General features: G+C 37.2%; 2 protein-coding genes across 7 annotated transcripts in view; one reads left to right on the forward strand and one right to left on the reverse strand.

Moving 5' to 3' along the window:
* Positions 1-6,510, reverse strand: part of LOC139959406 (multidrug resistance-associated protein 1-like) — a 59,090-nt gene extending 52,580 nt beyond the window's left edge. For 3 of the 6 annotated variants that reach the window (XM_071956981.1, XM_071956982.1, XM_071956983.1), the window contains exons 1-2: positions 6,355-6,510; positions 456-557 (exon numbers count right to left, since the gene is read on the reverse strand). In XM_071956981.1, the coding sequence (XP_071813082.1) occupies positions 456-485 (30 nt within the window). In that variant the 5' untranslated portion in view covers positions 486-557; positions 6,355-6,510. Of the gene's footprint in view, positions 1-455; positions 558-5,890; positions 5,916-6,354 lie in introns of those variants that run through there. The other 3 variants (XM_071956978.1, XM_071956980.1, XM_071956979.1) reach the window with 2 other exon arrangements.
* A 5,158-nt stretch (positions 6,511-11,668) lies between these two features.
* Positions 11,669-21,151, forward strand: LOC139959968 (uncharacterized). The gene is made up of 4 exons (XM_071957925.1): positions 11,669-11,868; positions 13,311-15,357; positions 16,033-16,213; positions 17,470-21,151. Exons 2-4 carry the CDS (start codon positions 14,218-14,220, stop codon positions 17,598-17,600), a joined length of 1,452 nt encoding a protein of 483 aa, XP_071814026.1. The 5' UTR covers positions 11,669-11,868; positions 13,311-14,217; the 3' UTR covers positions 17,601-21,151.
* Positions 21,152-21,398: the final 247 nt, after the last annotated feature.

Consider the following 21,398-nt stretch of genomic DNA (forward strand, 5'->3'; position numbering starts at 1 on the left):
CCCCCTTGCTGATATAAATTTAATCCTTACACAGCTTTGAGAAACACTATTTCATAACACAGCCAATGCATACTGTAAGCAGCAAGGTCACAACAATGGGGGCTAATTTAAGTACAGCTTTCAAAACATAGTAAGATGACTAAGGCGTGTGGGTGTTTCCCTTCCTTCCTTCTACAAAACAATATAATTCTTAATCTAAGCAGTGACATATCACTTTTTAACTTAAGCAGTTTGAATTCACAAGCTACAGTACTACTATTAAATAGATCATCTGTGTTAGTTACTTTATATATTTCTGTACTGTGTATTAACTTTCTCTATATACAGGTGTGGTACAGTACCAAGGATATATGTGCAAGTAGAGCCATAACAGAGTCATAGACCATATATATTGATCTGTCTACAGTATTATCACATGAACATTCACCAATAAAATATAGTAGTAAACAGCTTACCCAGAACGGAGAACCACAGAAACCTTCCATACTGGTTCAGATCCCCAGCGAGATGTAACCGATGTGAGTCTTATTACACACTTCAGGCTGAATCATTAAATGCTGTAAAGATATAAGAAATGACCAGAACTGATAGAGCTGTAGCCACAGTAAACTATAACAGGGGATGCATAATAAACACAACACAAGAAGAGAAAGATTTCCAGTAATATTATTATCGTAGAGATCCAACAGTATTAAAGTAAGTGTATCACAAAGAGGAAGCTGGAGTAACTCTGTGGAGAAAGCTTCCCTGCATCAACTTATACTCTCCAGCAAACAAAGCTTAAGATAAAACCCTGACCACACAAAACAGCCAACAAAAGAAGCACCAGTGGTAAAAGCTAAAGTAGTGATTCTCCTCAGCTGAACCTGAACACTAAGACCAGATAAACAGGACGGACATACCCTATTGTGATGATAGTTTATGTCAGCTGAATGAAGATGACCAGAAGAAAATAAACAAGTGGTCTGAATCTAAATGATAAAACACACAATGTAACTCTCTGTGTAATATTTATTAAATAACATCATCAAACAATTTCCAATGCAGAAACCAATATGCATTCATGAATAAACATCTCACTAGTTACTGTACTACATAAGGCTAGTTTTCTGTAATCATCAATATCACTTGGCACCATGACAGAGCCTTTCTGCGCTTTGTTCGACAATTTTACCAAACCTATCAAGTAACTTCTCAATTAAGACTACAAAAGCTGTTGATCAAGACTCATTAGATTCGATCCTTAAATGAAGGCTATAATCATCTATATACTGTAGAGTAATTAATCAACTTAATTGTATCCTATTCGTTGCCAGCCTGAACAAATTCATATAAGTATAAACAACATTAAACGAACTGAAATTTAAAACAAAAAGTTTTGACTTGTTATTGAACTTCATTAATTTAACTAAAAATCTTACTAGTCTAGCTAATGGGCCTTCGTTGTTATTGAATCATTTTACTTTCAAGATATCATCGGAATCTTAATCAAAATTAATTCAAAACGCTGCTCTGAAGATAGCTTATAAGACAAAATATTACCAACAAATTCAACAACATGAAAGTACTGTATCAAAATAATGAAATATACCCATGATGACCCACAGCCTTAGTTATGTGCTTCCATCACAACCAACACATCTTAATCAATCTAGAGACACAAAGTTCAGGCTTAATTACAGTTCAACACTTTCACAGTCATTAATCATGAGTTTCCTTGGTTACATTTTGAGGATAATTAACAGAAAATTCATTCAGAAATTTCAATGGTGACTCAATCAGTTAGAGTGTACTGAAGAATTTACAATTTAACTTACCTTGTTGAAATTTGTTTATCGATTACTGTACATGTTTTCTAAGTCTAGTACTAACAAGAATATCTTGTAGCAGTTTAAAAGATATCACTATTGAATCAGTCTATCAGAAAAGCCTTCACAGGGATAAGTCACAATAACACTTAAGTCAACATTCAGTGTTAGTGAGAGCTACAGTACTACTAACAGTAATGTATTTCAATGGTGTGAGTACCATCAACTTTTACTTAAGTCCTATACCTTGCATTGATTGTACTGTGTGTACACTGTGCAGTACATGTCAATAAACTTACTACTAATTCAATATTGGTTTACACTAGTAGCCTGCTTCCTGCAGGATGTTGTTATCTCTTTGTTTATCAGATGTACACTGTATCACTAACACATAAACTGTAGGACAGGAACTCTTATTTTACCCACAGTAAAATCAAAACAAAAAAACAGCAATCTCTAAATATTGCAACTCATATTAACTCATATCAAGGCACTACTACAATAGCACTGTCATTGAGTACTACATACTTTAAGAGACTATAAGCTCTAGAAGCAACTTTAGTTTCACAATTCACACCATACAAGTTTACACACACACACTTTGCCAGTGCAGTGTCTAACATAAACTACAGTATTTATAGCAAAGCAACTATTTATAAAACAGTAGTACTGTCGTACCATGGATCCAGGTACTGTATAGCTATGTCTTGATCTAATCAGCAATAAATGCAGTGTTATTCACCAACGGAACCTGAAGTTAAATACAGTACTTTGATTACTAAAACAAACAATTCATTCACGCACTGAAACTGGAATTGAAAGTAAGGTAAAAACATGAGATCTGTACAGTATCCAGTGCTATACAGACTTTTCATGGGTATCCATTAGTTGTTTACGTGTGTTGTGTGTGTGTACAAAGGATTACAGGAGGCCAAGGTTAGCAACAATTGTTGTTTACTACAGAAGCGTGGCCTGGCCATTTCTGAGTAGTTCATCATAAGTTTTAAGAAGATTCACAGTGTAATTCAGAATAGCACTGTAAATCTAATTCTTCTGCTACAGCCATCCACTATATAGCAAAATGTCTGCAAAAATCATTTAAATTCACTAAAAGATACTGATGTATAACTTGCAACCAAAATACTGTACACAACAAAGAATAACAAAATTAAAGAATTGATTTAAACAGGTTGTTTACAGTGTTCTAAACAATATGAGGATATTTTTGCATAAGTCTAGTACAGGCTGAAAAATTGGTTTTCAATACGACTGTACTTCATTTTTATTGTAATTTGTGGGAACCATTTTCTCTAACCTAATGAACACTGTATGAGTTACTCAGTTTCTTGAATATTAAGTTACAGTAAGAACCCATTAAGACCTGACCAATCTTCATAGCACGACTTAAATCTACTCTACATGCCATACTGTCTTCCATCAGTTACATACAGTAAGTGTTAGAATAGAGGCTGAATACCATCAACAAAGTATTGATGATCATTTTCAAAAACAAATCAGAATGAGAGTAAATTTATGATGGTGTCAGCTAGATGTTGTGTTGCTATAAACTTAGTTTTGTTACATTTTGATATCTTTAGAAAGATCCTACAAGAACCTTTCGAGAGACAGTGTGTCGATCTGCTAAATTTACTAAAAATTGACAAATTTGTCCAATGTCCAAATGTACAGAGCCAAGCAATCTACAAATTACATCAGCCACATTGATACTGTGCAGTCTTTATAATAAATCACATTGGCAACCATGTTAGGCAGTTCCTCTACAGTGTTGAGTAACAACACATATGGTTGAGGATGGAGAGGGTGGTGCCACATGGCTTACAGCTTACACTTCTTCTTAGATCTATTCCCAGTTAAGCTCTGCACGGCTTTGTGATCTGCCATGGTTCTTTACAATGAACTTCACACACTAAACTCAAACAATGAACTAAGATGTACTCAACAACCAGAAAGCCAACTGGTGGGCTTATTGTGATTCCTTGTCAATTGAGATTATAATCCCAAGCTTTTGTCATTGTTGATTAAATTGATCAGAAAGGTTCTTTCACTGACTGTGGACCTAACTACTAAACACACACATGTCACATACACACGCAAAAACCATCACATAGATTCCTTGAGCCTTCGGGCAAGGAATCAAAAACCATTCATGACCAGCCTTGGTAAATATCTCAATATATAACCCATCTTTCTGTGACATAGGGATACTGTATTTTCCAAAACATGACACATCTAGAGGCCTAATAATCTTAACTTTAGCAATGAACTCAAGTTCCTGGACAACCCAATATCAACACAACTTTATTTGCTTGGTGCATGTCCAATAAATGCATTTCATTTCTGTGTCACAAAGGAGTAAGCAATAGACCACAGTGACCCTGAACTGTACCCATAATTACCTTTGAACAAACATGAGCACAGTGGTGTGTACCGTGCACAAAATGGTGGCCAGGGGTGAGAGTGGGGGGTTGGGGGGAGGAGAAAGCAATTAAAGTATGGAAATGACCCCTTGATTACCTTACTGTATATTTAACCTAATAGATTCTTTTTTTAAAACCTCACATGCTCCAAGTGCTACTAAATATTATACTCATGAGCAAGTTGCAACTGTGGTTAACATGGACACGTACATTCTCTGGTAAATTATTGAAATAATGATGTTGAAAGATGCTTAAAAAAGTCTTCTGTGATTATCATCAATGCTCAATCCATATTTTCTGTTAACAAGAGTTCACAAATTGAATGTTCTCAAATTTCACAAAAAAAATTATACAAATACATTGTGTAAAAGTAGGTTGGCCGAAACAGAATTTCATTTTTCATTTCATTTCATTTAATTCGTCTATACATAAGAACAACAGAACAAAGTGGTAAAGTATAAACAGGACACTAGAAAAACAATAGTAGTTTATCGAGCTAGCGACCAAAAAATAACAAATAACACTGAAAGAAGGTAACAATTAAGGGTAGAGAAAAATAAACATGAGATAATCAATACTCAGTCAGCTACAGACAGTTTAATGAGCATGGTGAACACAAAGAGATAGATGTATTCGTAGACAAGGGATGGAGAGAAGAAAGAAAAAAAGAAACCAACAGGGGAAGAGGAGAGGTAGGAGATAAACATGGAGGGACAAAGAGAGGATTAAGGGAAGGGGAGAGGGAATAAACTGGAGAAGGACAAAGACAGAAAGGTGTGGAGAAAAAACACTGGAAGAGAGCTAAGAGAAGAGTAGTGAATGGGGGGGGGGAGGTGGGGAACAAGAGGAGGAGGGGAACAGAAGAAAAGTTAGTTACAAATACATTGGAAAGATATGCCAACAAACAGACAGACAAACATACGGAATGTTAATGTCAACAAAATAATTTGTAACATTAGGCAGGGACAAAACTAAATGTTCAAAATATGGTGTGTTATAGATGTTGTAGTATTTACATTGTTAGACTATAGAGAAACATTACTGAGTACGAAGTAGTGAGTGATAGAGAAAGTATGCATCCATAGAGTTTCAGGTAAACCTTAGAAGTTAATGCTGAACTCAGCACAAACGAGACTAGCAGTATGATCATATAAGTTGTTAAGTGAATAAACTGCTTTCAAAATTTCCTGGTCTTTGAAGAATATTTTCATAAGTGACACAAAACACAGAGATACTTTGAACAAGTTGCAATGCAAAACCTACATCAGGATCTGCAACATCAGCCATCCGATCTTTTCATTTTTATCTTTTATTTCAGTTGACTAACCTTAAGTTAGCACAAATGAACAAATGGTAGGTGTAGAAAATGCCTTACATTGATCTTCCACCTCAATTGCAGTAGGCTAGTAATGATTCAAAATGCAGTAAGCATTAACAAACATTAACATAATTTCAACCTAGGCTAGGCTCTGAAATAGAAACTAGTAGTAATATAGCTTAATGAAAATGGGGGCCTACAGCTTTAAAAAGCACCATTCATCTCAGAATGTTAAGATAAATACAATCAAAAGGCTTGCTAAGCTTGGCTGTGACAGATCAATACTACAGTAAAAGCTACCGTTCGACAAAAGTGCTGTATCATACCTGCTTTGTGCCACTAGTTTACAAATACAAGGATTAGCCTAGCTGCTTATCGGTATGGTTATTACGTAATAGGAAACCGCACAGGATTAAAGAGTCAGCCACATATGCGGTCACATCTCATGACGTTTACACAAGCAGTCCAAATACATGATTATGAAATTATATGAATGTATTCTTCAGCTAATCATGCAGGCTATTGATATTGTTGAGCGATTTCTTACATTTGACATTAACGACCTCACATCCCAAGATTAGAACTGATGATAGTGACGTACAGTAGCCCTCCCAATCATCGGCAACTTTTACTTTTAATTTGGCCTAAATTAGTACCTTTACTTTTACTCTTCCTTAGCCTAGGCCTAAGTTGAGTTGACACAAAGGCCTCGGTAATATAACCTTAAGTCCACGAAAGATTGATAAAATGAAATAGATAACAATGGAATCACTTATTAATTTGAAATTACCTGTGTTAGCTCTGCTGAGCGGGAGGTATTGCCAGTGGTAGCATCGGTTTCACTGTGTATTGTGTAATCGTGTAAGTGTACACAAATTACAGACCGGTGGGTGATGGCATTATATTCACGTGCAGTACGTGTGATCAAGCGCCCTTACTTGGTCAACTCAAAATAATTTTCTATATAGCACCCTCTAATTTTACATCTGGTCGCATTGGGTCCCTTCCATAAAAATTGATAAGGAATTTCTACATACCTTTTTTTCAGTATTTAATAATAACAATACTTAAAATTTATAAGGCGCTAATTATTAGCAAGAGTTGTCAAAAGCGCCATAAGAATTACATAAAAAACAAAGCAAACCCAAAACAACTCAGCAAAAATACTCCGTTCAAGAGGTACGTTTCAACTCAGCCATTTATTTTCATTTATTTTGTTTTATCACAGCATCAGTATGACATAACAACATAGAAGGAGATAGGAAACAAACTCGTGAAAGGAAGTGTACTAAAAAAAACTAAAGGGCTTGTCGGGTAGTGACATTCCCTGAAAAAATACAGAAATTTACAATTAGAAAAGAGAACAAAAAATCAAACAGAACCACCCCTTCCCCTTCCCCTCCCCTACCCCTCCCCTACCCCTCCCATCCCCAGCATAGGCGTACGGGACCATTTCAGTTTGGGGGGGCAGAACTTTTTGTGCCCGAAAGTTCCCGTGACACTATCTAAGCGGAGCGCCACCATCGGTTGGCGCGTAGCGTACAAGAAAAATTTTGGCACACAATGCCTCTCAGATTGCCGGAAACGGCACTTCTGAGGCCTTGCAAGTTGCATCTAAACATTCTTTATTTTATAATCTCAAGTTTTAGAAATTTACACTTCCCCAAAAATTTGGTAAATAAGAAGAAGAAAAAATGGTAACATCACTTTGAAGGGGAAAAATGGGACAGTATATTTTTTAAGCTCCTATTTAGTTACCTTATTTATTATTTTAACACAGTACTCAGCTACCTCCAGAAAAACATACATTGTTCAACGACACGTAGGCGGGATAATGTCGCTGTGTCGGGTGAGACTGCAATTTGTCTCACAAAAAAGTATAAAATATAAGAAAGAATATGATAAACCTATACTTCTAGGCTTGTAGGCACCCCCCACCATCCATGAAAAAGAAAATGTTTCTTATATACACTCATGTCGGGGATGTCCAGGTCAAGGGCGGCGGAAGCACTTTTAATCTGGGGAGGGGGGGGCACCGACATCAAAGGGCACTTTGCAGAAATTCGATTGGAATGATACAGCCTTACATTTAGTACCCTTTATAACTCTTATTGTAATATCTTATTTGTGTATACACATCACTCCATCAACGCCCCCCCCCCCCCCAAAGGAAAATATGCATACTAGCACTGCAATATCCAATGCGCAAATTGTGAAACAAGGAACAAGTTTTCTTTTGAGACAAAATGAGGTGAAATCATGCTAGTTGCTAATGTAGGAATCTTCCGAATTAGAGTTTTTTCTTGTTAATATCTTAACAAATTTTTTCCATTCGAAATAGCTTTGAGTTTGACCCACAGAAATTCATTAAAAGTCACGGTCTTAGCCATTATTTGCAAAGTTGTTTGCACGACTATCTGAGCGGAGCGCCACCATCGGTTGGCGCGGAGCGTACTAGAAAATTTTTGGTTTTACAAACCCCTCAGATGGTCGGAAGTGGCCCTTCCCGAGTGTTCATTCTGGTTCCCTGGCCTCTTGCTAACTTGAGGCACCTCAATTTTTATGTAGAAAAAAGGCACATTTTTAACCTGAGGAAAAGTGGGGGGCACGTGCCCTCTGTGACCCCCCGGTTCCGCCGCCCTTGGTCCAGGTATACAATTGACTAGTTAGAAAAAAAAATTGATCGTGCAAAAAGCGTGGTAGCCCAGATGAACTGCGCTTACGGTGGTATTACACGGAAATATTCGGGCATCATGATGCTAAATAAAGAAAATCATGGAATTGTCGGGCAAAAATTTGAAAAAGATTCGGGCAAGCTACTGCATATTTATATATATATATATATATTTCCAGAGGACAAGAAATTCGGGCAAAAGTCCTGAAAAATTCGGGCAGCCTAAGAGGAGAAAAAGAAAAGAAAAATATATATATAGTTTTTTTTCCCCTCTTAGGCTGCCCGAATTTTTCAGGACTTTTGCCAGAATTTCTTGTCCTCTGGAAATTTGGGGGGGGGGGCAGTTTGCCCCCCCCTGCCCCCCCCCCGCCTCGTACGCCTATGATCCCCAGTTAGAATAAGTATGAATAAGCAAGCCATGAACAGTAATTTATCGGGTATGCATGTTAGATAATAAGGAAGGGAATTCCATGACTTTGGACCAGAGATACAAAAGCACGCTTACTATACGTAAGACCAACAGTTTGAGGAACAAGTATAATAACAAAATTAGATTGACTTGAAATGGAAAGATATTTTTCATGAGGAGCCGATTCAGACAAGTACAAAAGTAATTATTTTGCTTCGATTGCGGGGTAACCAGTGCAGCAACGATCTAAGAAGGCGAGTTGCAGGGGGGGGGGGGGGTAACGCGTAGGCGCATTTTGATTGCTCGAACAGCAGTTTAGCAACCCAGTTTGAACTTTTTGCAGACGATTTGTGTAGGTTTTTGGAAGACCAATGAAAATGGAGTTACAGAAGTCGAGACGAGATGTCACAAAGGCATGAATAAACGTTCAAGAGACATATATATTTCTGAGTTGAACACAACATGATTGAACGATATTTGTATCAAGGGTGCCTGCTTAATAAATAGAAACTTATTTTGGTGTTATACCTGCATACCTATGTACTTCACTCCACAAGGTCTACTCGGGGAATGGTTTCGTGGTTGTAAAAATATATTTTCAAGTGCAACATGTGATGTCAGGGGCGTATCCAGGATTGTCTAACCCGGGGGGCGCGAATTACTACCGGTATCTAAGCGGAGCGCCATCGGTTGGCGCGCGGCGTACAAGAAAATTTCTGGTTTTGACACCCCCAGATCACCGGAAATGGCACCGTCTCGGGCTTGAAACTGACCAACCAGATGGTCACTTTTGCTTGAGAACCAAGTATTTCCAAATAGTTTTTTTTTCATCTATAACCTTTTTGAAAATTGTCACCAGTCACACATCATGTACGACCTCATCACATCTCCTGTGGATCATTGCTTTCCTAGATGATTCTACGTAACGGCTCACCATAGCCGTCAGTCCCACTTTTCAAGGTTTTAAGCCCATTATTTGTTCAGAATTTGAAAATTCACATTTCTCGTGAGTAAACTTCAACACATACCCATAATGTTGCACAAAATTTCATCTATGGACAACCGATATAGAAAAACCTCCTTCAACCCCTAACAGATCGGTCAAATTTGCACGAGTAGAGGGAAGTATGATAGAGATGTTGGTCATAGAATTTTCGACAATTCAGACACGGTTAATTTATTGGTTTTCAAATTAAAACCTCTTACAACGGCTACTATAAAACTTCGTTGAAGGAAATAAAAATTACCAGCTATTTTCGAAATCGAACACTGCACACATCGACAGTGTTTGGAATATGGGCGCAGATCAGTCTTGGATAATGGTGGGGACGCGTGTCTGTTCTCTGACACTATCTAAGCGGAGCGCGACCACGGGGTCGCGCGTAGCGTACGATATTTTTATTGGCAAATATAACGTCCCAGATCGCCGGAAATAACACTTCCCAGACCTAATGATGCTCCCAAACCTCCTTAAGTTTTTGATTTCATGGCTTAGAAATTCAGATTGGGGAAATACATGGACGTGTGCAGAAAAAAATCAGGGGACAAATCATCCAAGTAGACTTTTGTATACGATGGGTCCCGCTGTCCCCACCAGGATCTGCGCCCATGGTTTGGAGGCTGTTCATCCTGGAACGCCATTTTCATGCTCACTGATATGATGTGATATCTGCTGTTTGCTTTACAAATTCGAATAGTTGAAATGAGACTGAAATAAATAACTTTGATCTGTTTATTGTGCAATGCCCCACATTCTTTTCATTTCATACACGCACAGTTTCAAGTTCAGTACACACTGAAGGCTTCGATTCTCTATCTGCCTTCAAATTAGGGAAGATCTTGGGACTTCATCCCTAGATATCAATGGATATTGCTAGATATCCATACAGTACAGTGTCCTTCGGATTTCTTGGGATTTTTTGCGGCATTATTTTGGGAAATTGCAAATTGGGAGTGGTCGCACCCCGTTTAGGTCAGTGCACGACCTCTAGAAGTCTCTTGTTTCTTGCCGTTATTTCTACTCCCTCCTTTTCTCCTTTTTCTCTCTTTCTCTCTTTCCTTTCTTCTTTTCCCTTCCTTCCTCCCCTTCTTTCCCCTCTTTTTTCCCTGTTTTCTTCTCTCTTTTTTTTCTCTCCGCTTTTTCTTCCCAGGGGGGGGGGGGCGCCCCAACGCCCCCGCCCTGGATACGCGCCTGGATGTGGTAGAAATATCATAGTCAAATATAGTCAGAGGGTGAAAGGGATACGAGTGGGAAGGGGACAAAAGAGAGAAGCTTCCCCTCATTTTTCAAAGTTGGGGCAAAAGTATATAGTTTCCGCCATCATTTATGTTTTCAATTCGGAATGCATTCTATATACATCTCTAGATCACTTAGCTGGGTGCTTTACATTAACAAAATGAGTGTCTGAGGCAATTCATTTCAATTAATGTATGCATTAGTCGGTCACATTGTGGCTTCCTCTAAATTTCCACAAGGGTTGCTGCATTGCTTAATTTCTATGATGAAGATGAGTTTATGAAAATGCAAAACATTTTCACCTTCAAAACAATGAAGAAAAAAACACAACAAAGAGAACAATCAGATCCTAGTAGCACTATGATATCACATATTTACAAAATGACAGCTCCCAGACACGACCTTTAAATAAGGATGTATCCCAAACGGAACAAGACTTTTCTTAGCTGTGTTGACGAGTTGTTCTTCACAAAGTTATCTGTCATATAAGCTGAAGGTTATATGGTTGGGTTTATTGTGTCCCTTTAAACTTTGTGAATATATCTTAAATTTCAAAAAGACATGCACCTTCAAAATATGAAATTAGTTTTGCTATTGTTTTATTTTACTATTATAATATGACTTTCCCAAAAAGAAGAAGTGACATAAAGTTATTCTGTAAATGTATCATCCACCACGCACTTGAATTATTTGGGGGTCCAACCTAGTATAGAAGTTTCTGATCACCGACCGAAATCGATTAGCAATAGCTCCCTGGTGTCTCTATTGTTTGTTGTTGTTGTTTGTATTTAGCGCCATCTTTTAAAGCCACTAGCCTACCTACAACTACAACAGTACTAACAGCGAGTAAGTTTTTAGTTACTGTAGGATCAGCAGCTGGAAATGACAAACTGGTGTAAATTGGAGAAAATCTTGTAACAGATAGCGAAGTTAACTGCTGTAATATGAACAGTGGTGATAACTTTTCGCTTTCCAAAAGATCGAGGTATTCGAACATATGTCTAAAGTAATGTATCGTTAGGCTAGCCTAACATAACACCATTACCATAGCCTAGTCAAGTTCTTAGTTGGTTCTACACTACTTACTTCAGTAGTTAGGCTACACAACAGTCATGATGTTGCTCTGTTTTTTTTAAGTTAACAATTAACATAGGCATACTGTAGCCTAACTTCAGTCGGATATCAACAGTAGGGTTCCTCATTATGCATATATCCAATGCTTTGTGGTCAAAATCTTAGCAAATCTGGAAGAAAGATTCATGTCTTTGTGTGATGTAAATATTGCATCAAATCTAAGGAGTAACAAATTTGCTGGAGTTGGAGTCGTGCCTGTTGTGGTGGGGAAATCATTATAAGGTAATTTAGACTTAGGCCTATTACTTCATAATAAGTTTGAGAATGACACATCATCCCAGCATGACTGATAGTTTTTGCTGTCTGGTATTGGTAATGGGGAAATCATTGCATGATGTTAGGGAAGAATTATTGTTTCTACTGGAGTTGTAGTAGAGCAGTTCAACAACTGCATCATCAATACTGTGGGCCGTATTATTTTTTTACTGGAGAAATAAAAAAACTTGACTGCTACTCCACCCTAACAAGAGAACTTCTGAAAGGTGGTGTATGCTAAATTGTATCAATTCTGATACCAGATAAAAATTCCTAAATTGTTGATAAAATTCTGACCAGAGGGAAGCAAAATTATAATTGGATTGATCTAACCTTAGAAGTATATGCAGTTAGACATAGTTTAAGTTGACAATAACCTCTGATGATCAGGTCTCCAAAAGAGAATATACAGTTGTGAAATAAGTCTGTAAAAAGTAGGTGGTAGCCTAGGTGACGTTTTGGACCCCAGTTATTGAGGCAATCAATTTGTCTTTAAGTAGTTCACAAAAAAATGTGTACCATTCCCAACAGTGTACCTACAGTAGGCAAGTGTCTGTCTAAATACACTTCAGTACAACAGTTTGTGTTAAACCCTAGGATATTGTATGAACCCAATCTGCAATTGGTCCCAAACAAAGTGAGTGACCTCAGCAATTTTGGCTTTTACCATGTCAGTCATTGACTACGTTTTCGTTTTACTTACACTCAACAAAAAATTAAAGCATAAACAAATCTCTATTACATTTCAGCCATAATATGTATGAAATATTTTGAAATGCCTTATATGTCAGAAGTTTAGTCTTGATTTATGAAATAGTCCAAGCAAAAAGGAAAGATTGATTGTTACTTACTTAATGTTTCTATTAAATTCTATACAGCTTTCCTTTATCAATTCTAATCACTCTTGCAACTTCTACACATCTTGTAAAAATATGTCATGCCATGCACTTTCATTATAAATACATTTTCCTTGATACTGTATTGATACAAGCTCACTGATACTCAATTTTGTCTACATTTTTCCTTGTTTTTTTCCAGATTTCCATCACCATGAAGAAACAGTTAGAGATAAGACAGACAAATCCAGATCTCTCCAGATCTTTACGTTTCTTCTTCAATCTCGCGTATCAGTGTTCATGGAAGCTTCCTTTAGTAGTCAGTGTTTGTCTTCTTGGTTTGGATGTGAGACTTCAAGTTCATGTTAATGTTGTTGAAAATGAGAGAGAGAATAACTAAAACAAGAGCAGTAACAGCACTAGCTAACAAGAAAATTTCTAAGAATAGCTAGCAAGAACGGTAAAAGTGCTAGCTAACAAGAACATTTCTAAGCATAGCTAGCAAGATTGGTAAGAGTACTAGCTAACAAGAACATTTCTAAGAATAGCTAGCAAGATTGGCAAGAGTACTAGCTAACAAGAACATTTCTAAGAATAGCTAGCAAGATTGGTAACAGTACTAGCTAACAAGAACATTCTAAGAATAGCTAGCAAGATTGGTAAGAGTACTAGCTAACAAGAACATTTCTAAGAATAGCTAGTAAGATTGGTAACAGTACTAGCTAACATGAACATTTCTAAGAATAGCTAGCAAGATTAGTAACAGGACTAGCTAACAAGAACATTTCTAAGTAAAGCTAGCAAGATTGTTAACAGTACTAGCTAACAAGAACATTTCTAAGAATAGCTAGCAAGATTATTAACAGTACTAACTAGCTAGCAAGAACAGTAAAATCAATTTGATGCATCACATCGGAAATTAGTTAATCTACTTTGAACGTTTTTCTCTTAACAGGAAGCAAATCCACATTATATACTGTGTCTTAAAGCCTAAAGGCAATTGGTAACTCTTGGTACATAGCAATAGTACTACCTAGTTGGGTATACTTTATATTCTGAGTGAGCTAATTTATTTATTCTGGTTTTCCAAAATTTATAAGATTTTGAAAATGTCCAGAAGCATAAAAGACCTTCGGGAACTGGTTTGCGTCTCTCGTCTCACAATGAGAGAGGACGATGATGAGGAGGAGGATTTGTCACGACCTTTGACCTCTCTCAGCCTGTTTGAGGAGAGACTGTCCGAAGGTCCAGAGTTGCTCTTTAACTCTGGACATGGTTCTACCAATGGTGTAAGCAGTGCACTGTACAATCCCTCAATTGAAGTCCATCAGACAACATTAGGGAAAACAAAGCATGTTGAAAACATCAACAACAACAGCGCCTCGCTTGAAGCTCGTATGGAATTTGGTAAACAGAAATCATGCCTGCCTCCAGTAAGAAGCTCCTCTCAGAGACCCTCATCGGGGGATTCACAATCTCTAGCTAATGAGAGACAGGGATTCTATGATGATGTATTGAAATATTTAGACGAAGAAAGTGTCAGTAGTTGGTTGCATCAGGCGAACCAATCAGTCACAGAATTAACACACTGGTGTCAACAAGGAGAAAACTTTGTCGGGTTCTGTCATTTCTGGCTGACAGAATTTTCACTTGACGAACAACTTGCACTGGTGAAGCTTGAAATAGGTGTTCTCTTGGACGAAATTGGTTTTGCTCTTCGAAACGCTATCAGCAGTGGAAAGATTCGTGAAGCTGATGTCAAGACTCTCTTTTCGTCTCTCTTACCTGAATATCCAGGTAAGCTCTGTAGTCCACGCGGCCAGTACGTTTTTCTGAACATATTAAATACACTATCCTCTGGGAAGACAGAAGGTTATAAGAAACTCTTGACGAATGTCAAGCTTCACACTCGTCAGTCTGATATTGCTCAGAGAGCTCTGTCAATAAGAGCTTATATTGTGATAAACCTTTGGAAGAATGTGACACAGTTCTATGTCAACGTCAAGTCCGTCACTCAGACCGAAGAGAAGGCAAAAGACACGAGACCTCAAACACCTGGAAAAGAAAATACCCACCTTGATAATGATAGAATATTCCAGGCTGTGAGACGTGGTAATGTCCGTGTCCTCCACTACATGCTGAGTAACTCATGTGGAAGTCCAAGCACAAAAGATGGCAGAGGGCAATCGCTAGCCTTGGCTGCAGTACTGAACAATCAAGCTAGAATTTTGAAGTATCTTCTCACAAAGGTTTGCTTTCATTTCATTTCTTTCCTTAAAATCACTGTTTTACCTCACCTCTAGTCTTCATACATAATATAGTCTATCACTTACCTGTCTCCTCACATCACCTGAACTGACACTGTGCTATGTCTAGAGTAGCTGGTAACATGCTCTTTGGATGACTGGACCTTGCTGGTGTATTGTCCACTTTAATCTACAATTCAGATTGGTTAACATCGCTTTTTGTCCGGTAATCCTTAAAAGATCATTAGCCTAACTATGATATCTTTCTGGATCTTTGGTAGTGCCTTCACTGCCCCTTTACCTAATGGTATGTGAACAGGGAGAAGAATTGTAGAGTCAAACATATCAGCATTGTTAAGATGTAACCAGGGAATAGTGGTACAGTCCAGTCATTTCAACATTTCTTCTTCCATGCTCTGTAGCTTACAGTAGCCGAACTATGAAGCTGAATTTAGTGCCAAGCAAATAATTTCTTATTGCTATCATGTAACAGTTTTGCAGTTTAGCTTTGCCACCAATTACTACACAACTTCAAATATTTGTAGCAGGTCTTGTACCTTTTAATTTTGACTATTTGGCTTCCCTCAAATTTTCCTTAAATACAGACTGTGAACATATAATTTATTTTCCAGAAGTTAATTACTGTATTAATAACCAGTTTGTTTTCTAATTTTTCAGCATTCTGAGAATCTATCTCTTGATGAACCATGTGATTCTGGTAACACCCCTTTACACGTAGCTGCCAATCTGAACCATACAGAGTGTCTTCAGCTGCTCCTACAAGCTGGTTCTGTGAATGTAAATGAAAAGAATCTTCAGTGTGAAGGAGCAACACCTCTACATTTAGCAGTCATGCAAGGTATAAAACTGCAACACAGTCTGTCTACATAAGACCTTACTAATGAAACCTCAGATGTCTCAAATGTCCCCTGAAGTAGTCCCCTGAGTCCACAAGCCAACAAGTCAGTAACCCTTTAAGCCTCCCCTCTACATTTAGCAGTCATGCAAGGTATATAACTGCAACACAGTCTGTCTAGATTAGACCTAACTAATGAAATGTCAGATGTCTCAAATGTCCCCTGAAGTAGTACCCTGAGTCCTCAAGCCAACAAGTCAGTAACCCTTTAAGCCTCCCCTCTACACTTAGCAGTCATGCAAGGTATATAACTGCAACACAGTCTGTCTAGATTAGACCTAACTAATGAAATGTCAGATGTCTCAAATGTCCCCTGAAGTAGTCCCCTGAGTCCACAAGCCAACAAGTCAGTAACCCTTTAAGCCATTCCTCTACATTTAGCAGTCATGCAAGGTATGTAACTGCAACACAGTCTGTCTAAATTAGACCTAACTAATGAAATGTCAGATGTCTCAAATGTCCCCTGAAGTAGTCCCCTGAGTCCTCAAGCCAACAAGTCAGTAACCCTTTAAGCCACCCCTCTACATTTAGCAGTCATGCAAGGTATGTAAAGTTCTGCAACACAGTCTCTCTAGATTAGACCTAACTAATGAAATGTCAAATGTCTCAAATGTCCCCTGAAGTAGCCCCCTGAGTCCACAAGCCAACAAGTCAGTAACCCTTTAAGCCACTCCTCTACATTTAGCAGTCATGCAAGGTATGTAACTGCAACACAGTCTGTCTAAAGTAGACCTTGATAATGAAACATCAGATGTCTCAAATGTCCCCTGAAGTAGCCCCCTGAGGCCACACGCCAACAAATCAGTAACCCTTTATTGTTAAATTAATTATCATTAATTCACACCACAATTTTTGAGATGTGTATACAAAATTTTCTATTGTGCGAGTTCAACCGATGCCCAATTCCCCCCCCCCCCCCCCAAAAAAAACAAAACAAAAACAAAAACAGTCAAATGTGCTGAGCTTGGTCTGTGTGGACTTAAAATTATTTGGAGCTAATGTTTCTTGCATGCTGGTGTGTTGAGGCCATACAGCTTATAATTTACCTCTGGAATGAAAGAAGTTGTTAATTTGTGAGTTACCTTAAAGGGCTACATTTATAGTGGTATCACTCCATGCTTTCCTCATTGTTGTTATATACTCTATTGGCTATTATTAAGTGGTAACATATCTTTCCTTACTTTCCCCTTTAACTCTAGGTAACAAAGAATCAATAACATTACTACTAGAGGCAGGAGCTGACAGAGGTGCCCTAATGAACGGAGTATCGCCGCTGACACTCGCTGAGCAACTTGACCTGGAGGAAATAATGCAGCTGTTAGTAGAATAAGAGAAGTAGAGATTGCTTCCTACTCACTGACTTCACTATGGTAGTGTTTGGTAGTAACTGCACAGTTAAGGCTATAAGTATTTTATGCAGTGAAAAGTGGCAGAAAGACACCTGCAGCTCTACCTGCACGGATGGTGTTATCAAATGTCTAGAATCCATCTTGCACGAGCAAAACTACCTTTTGCGTTTATAAAAGAAACAACTGATTCATTAACGGTAAAATCATTCCAAGGTACAATTCATTGAATACATTCCCTTATTGGATTGATTAACTTTGCTGTTTGGATAAATGGTACAGAGAGTTCCAAGTTGGCCAAGAATTAACCAGCAAAATCTTCAAAGAAATCTCACGAGTAACACATGGAATGCCAAGTAGAGTACAGATCAATAATTGTGAACAGTCTCATCTATAATTTGGTTTGTCTTGTGGAATAATTTTGCTGCTTTCTTTTTAATGCCATATGCACATAAGGAGACTTATGTAGCCATGTACTGTACATCAAAGTATATCATCAGATCTTGTAGGTCAGTTCAGATCAGCCAGTTGTACATCAATGTATATCATCAGATCTTGTATGGTCAGTTCAGATCAGCCAGTTGTACATGAATGTATATCATCAGATCTTGTATGGTCAGTTCAGATCAGCCAGTTGTATTATCCTTATGGCTGAGTGATATTAAGTGCTCTGCTTGGTGACAGAAGTACCTTGGCTCTCCTTGTGTTTTGTGTGTTACCAGGTGACTTTCAGGTTTTTTGCATGGAAGATTAAACGTGTTATGATTCATGTCATCTTAGAATGATAGAATAGCATACAGTCATCAAACATCTCCATTTAACAGACCTCATTATCAAGTACATCAATTCTTGGTGTAAGTTTTCACTGCTTAAAACTGGAATTTTGAGTATCATTAAAGCGCTCTTACTGCGAGTGGATTCGGGAGCTCTTTAGAACTAAATCCTGTTTTGATGGAATGCTGTGTAAGCTTAGTTATGATGATGAGTCAAAATTTGATTTCTCTAATATTTGGAATGAACAATGATGTGCAAAATTAGACAACATTTCTGCTTGTTGTGATATCCCTGAGATATACTTAAATCTGCAATATCATCAATACCATAGGAAGTGAGTTGAGGTGATCCTTGAGACTGCAATTGGAATGACTTGTCGAGTTAAGGGTTGTATCCATGGTGGATGTTGCAAACATACAGCTATGTTTTACTCATAGTAATTCACTATTGTTTTCTGAAATCTGGCATGCAACATGTACTGCTTACTGTCCAACCCAGTTGTGCAATTTTTGCAAACGAAAAGACCATTTTATATCCAAGTAAATGTTTTCCAAATTAGTCGTGAAATTCCATGACCTGTGCTGCTGTTTTATGTGTTTACAAATCATTGGATTACTAATAGGTTATAGATAACAATTTTTGAAGTAACATCTTACAGTTGTCAGTTTTTGGTGTTGTTAACCAGCTCCCACCAAACAATGACAGAAACAAACAATGTATTATTAGTATAAGTGTTTGGTTAGCTTGTTTTTATGAATGTTACAAAAGATGCATGACAGCCTCAAAAAACTTTCAAACCAGGTATCAACACTTAGATGTGATCAGCATTTTTAAAGCAAGTGCATCAAGAATGAGCCTTATTTTCATGCTCGAAGTTCTATTGCCTCTTTAATTGGTTTGGCCAATTAACTACTACCTGAATTTTTTTGAGGTGAGACGACATTGAACATATCACTAGTTTATACCTTGCATCTGGTGGAAGTGAAATGTTACTTTACTCATGAAATTCAAATAGTTACATTCAATAGTATAATTGATTTTGGATTTTTTTTTCCATTTTTTTAATGGCTATTTTAGCTTGATCTTTCCTTTGATAATTAGACATTTTCTTCAAGGTGCTAAATTTATTACTTTTGAAACATTTGATTGCACTATTCAGAAGAGTTATTAACATCAAGTCTTTCTTTTGCTAATGTTATTACTCTTTATATAAACCAGCTGTTAAAGCACAAACTTAGTGTAAGTACTTTGTAGAATTTGAATTGTCTGAGTGAAATTTCTATATCCAGAAGTGAACATGCCTACAGCTCTTGATAATAATTATCGTGTCTGTAGAAAAGTAAAAACAGTTAAATGTATAAACAAAATAGAAGTTACTCTCCTTAAGCAAAAGAGACTGGCATCTAGTAAACAACCCCCACCCACCATCCCCACCCCACCCACCATCCCCACCCCACCCCTGTCATCTCTTCAATGGTGTTGGTGTATAAGACATATCGTAAATTACATAAAACTCAATGAATCTTATTTCATCTTGATGATACCAACATATAAAAATACATGTATAATAGCTTGGTGTTGGAATACAACAAGATGGTGTTGCCAGGCATGCCAACACCAAATTATGTGAACAAGATATTGCCTGAATTTTTAATTCTCTTTCTATCCTGTTCAAGGCATTGTTGCATTTTCATTGGTTATTAGATGCAAATTTCCTCTTTCTCATCAATTCAAAAAGAAAAGAAAATGAGTTTTACCTTGCATATTGTTGGCACAAAGATATATCTGCTTGCACATTCTTTTCAGAACCATCTGTGTAAAGAGAATGATAATCTTAACATTGTCATGGAATTGATAGTTAATTCAATTTCCTACGTATCAGTTTTGAGATAATCTTACCATTGTCATGGAATTGATTGTCAATTACTATATACCAGTTTTAAGATAATGTTACCATTGTCATGGAATTGATAGTCAAATCCTACATATCAGTTTTTAGATAATCTTAACATTGTCATGGAATTGATAGTCAATACCTAAATATCAGTTTTGAGATACTGTTAGTTGTAATTATCTCTCCTTTGTACCAAATGCAAACTTCAAGCAAACAGGTGTGATATCACAGTTGTAATTAAACAACAAAATGCTTTGTCTTGCTTTAATTTTCAATTCAGCATTATTCTTGTAGGGTTGGGTAGGAGAGTCCATCTTGACCTAATGGAGATGTGAATATAATACATTCATTACATTCCATACAAACCGGCAATGATTGTATTCTTACCATAATTCATAACAATGGAGATACAGTATAGTAGCATGCAAAAGTTGTGCTTACATAAGCAGTGTATTTTCAAAGGCATTAACATATATAATTATTACACTATATCAGACCCCTAGAGCTGTACATTCCCAGATGTTTCTGTTTAGCAATTTTGACATGGAACAGTATAAGAGCTTCACATTTGTGGTAGCATATCCTTGTTAAACAGACCTGTAGTAATGGCATTATGTTGCAGATATTTCACGATAATAATACAATAGCAATATCCAGCAGCAGGTGGCACAGTGGAGTGTGAGTTTGGTGTCTACCTCACTTTGTGCTGAAATTTAAGCAAACTAAATTATTTAGTCAGTTCATAATTTGCAGTTGTTGGAAGTTTTTTCTTATATTTTTTTCTTACAAAATGCCTTGAAGTGTGATGTGTGCTTGAGTCCTTTTCATTCCATTTTCCATGAATTCATTAAATAATGAATAATCAGATTGCTTGTTGTTGTGATCATTTTTGTTGTTTACCTTGTTGCTTACAACATCTATATCAGTTTTGCAATTGGAAAATAGCAGAGCTCCAAGGATGCTATGTATTGTATAGGTCTTGAGTTACATTGAAAATTTTCACTGATATATCTTGTTAATACTCTAAGGGTAAATATAAAGTTTGTGAATGAGTGATCATGTTTAGTTTTAGCAGTCATCTCTCTGCTTATGGCACTCAACCCCATGTTCTTCC

Source organism: Apostichopus japonicus, chromosome 19, assembly GCF_037975245.1.
Source record: "Apostichopus japonicus isolate 1M-3 chromosome 19, ASM3797524v1, whole genome shotgun sequence".
In the NCBI taxonomy this organism is placed as follows: Eukaryota; Metazoa; Echinodermata; class Holothuroidea; order Aspidochirotida; family Stichopodidae; genus Apostichopus; species Apostichopus japonicus.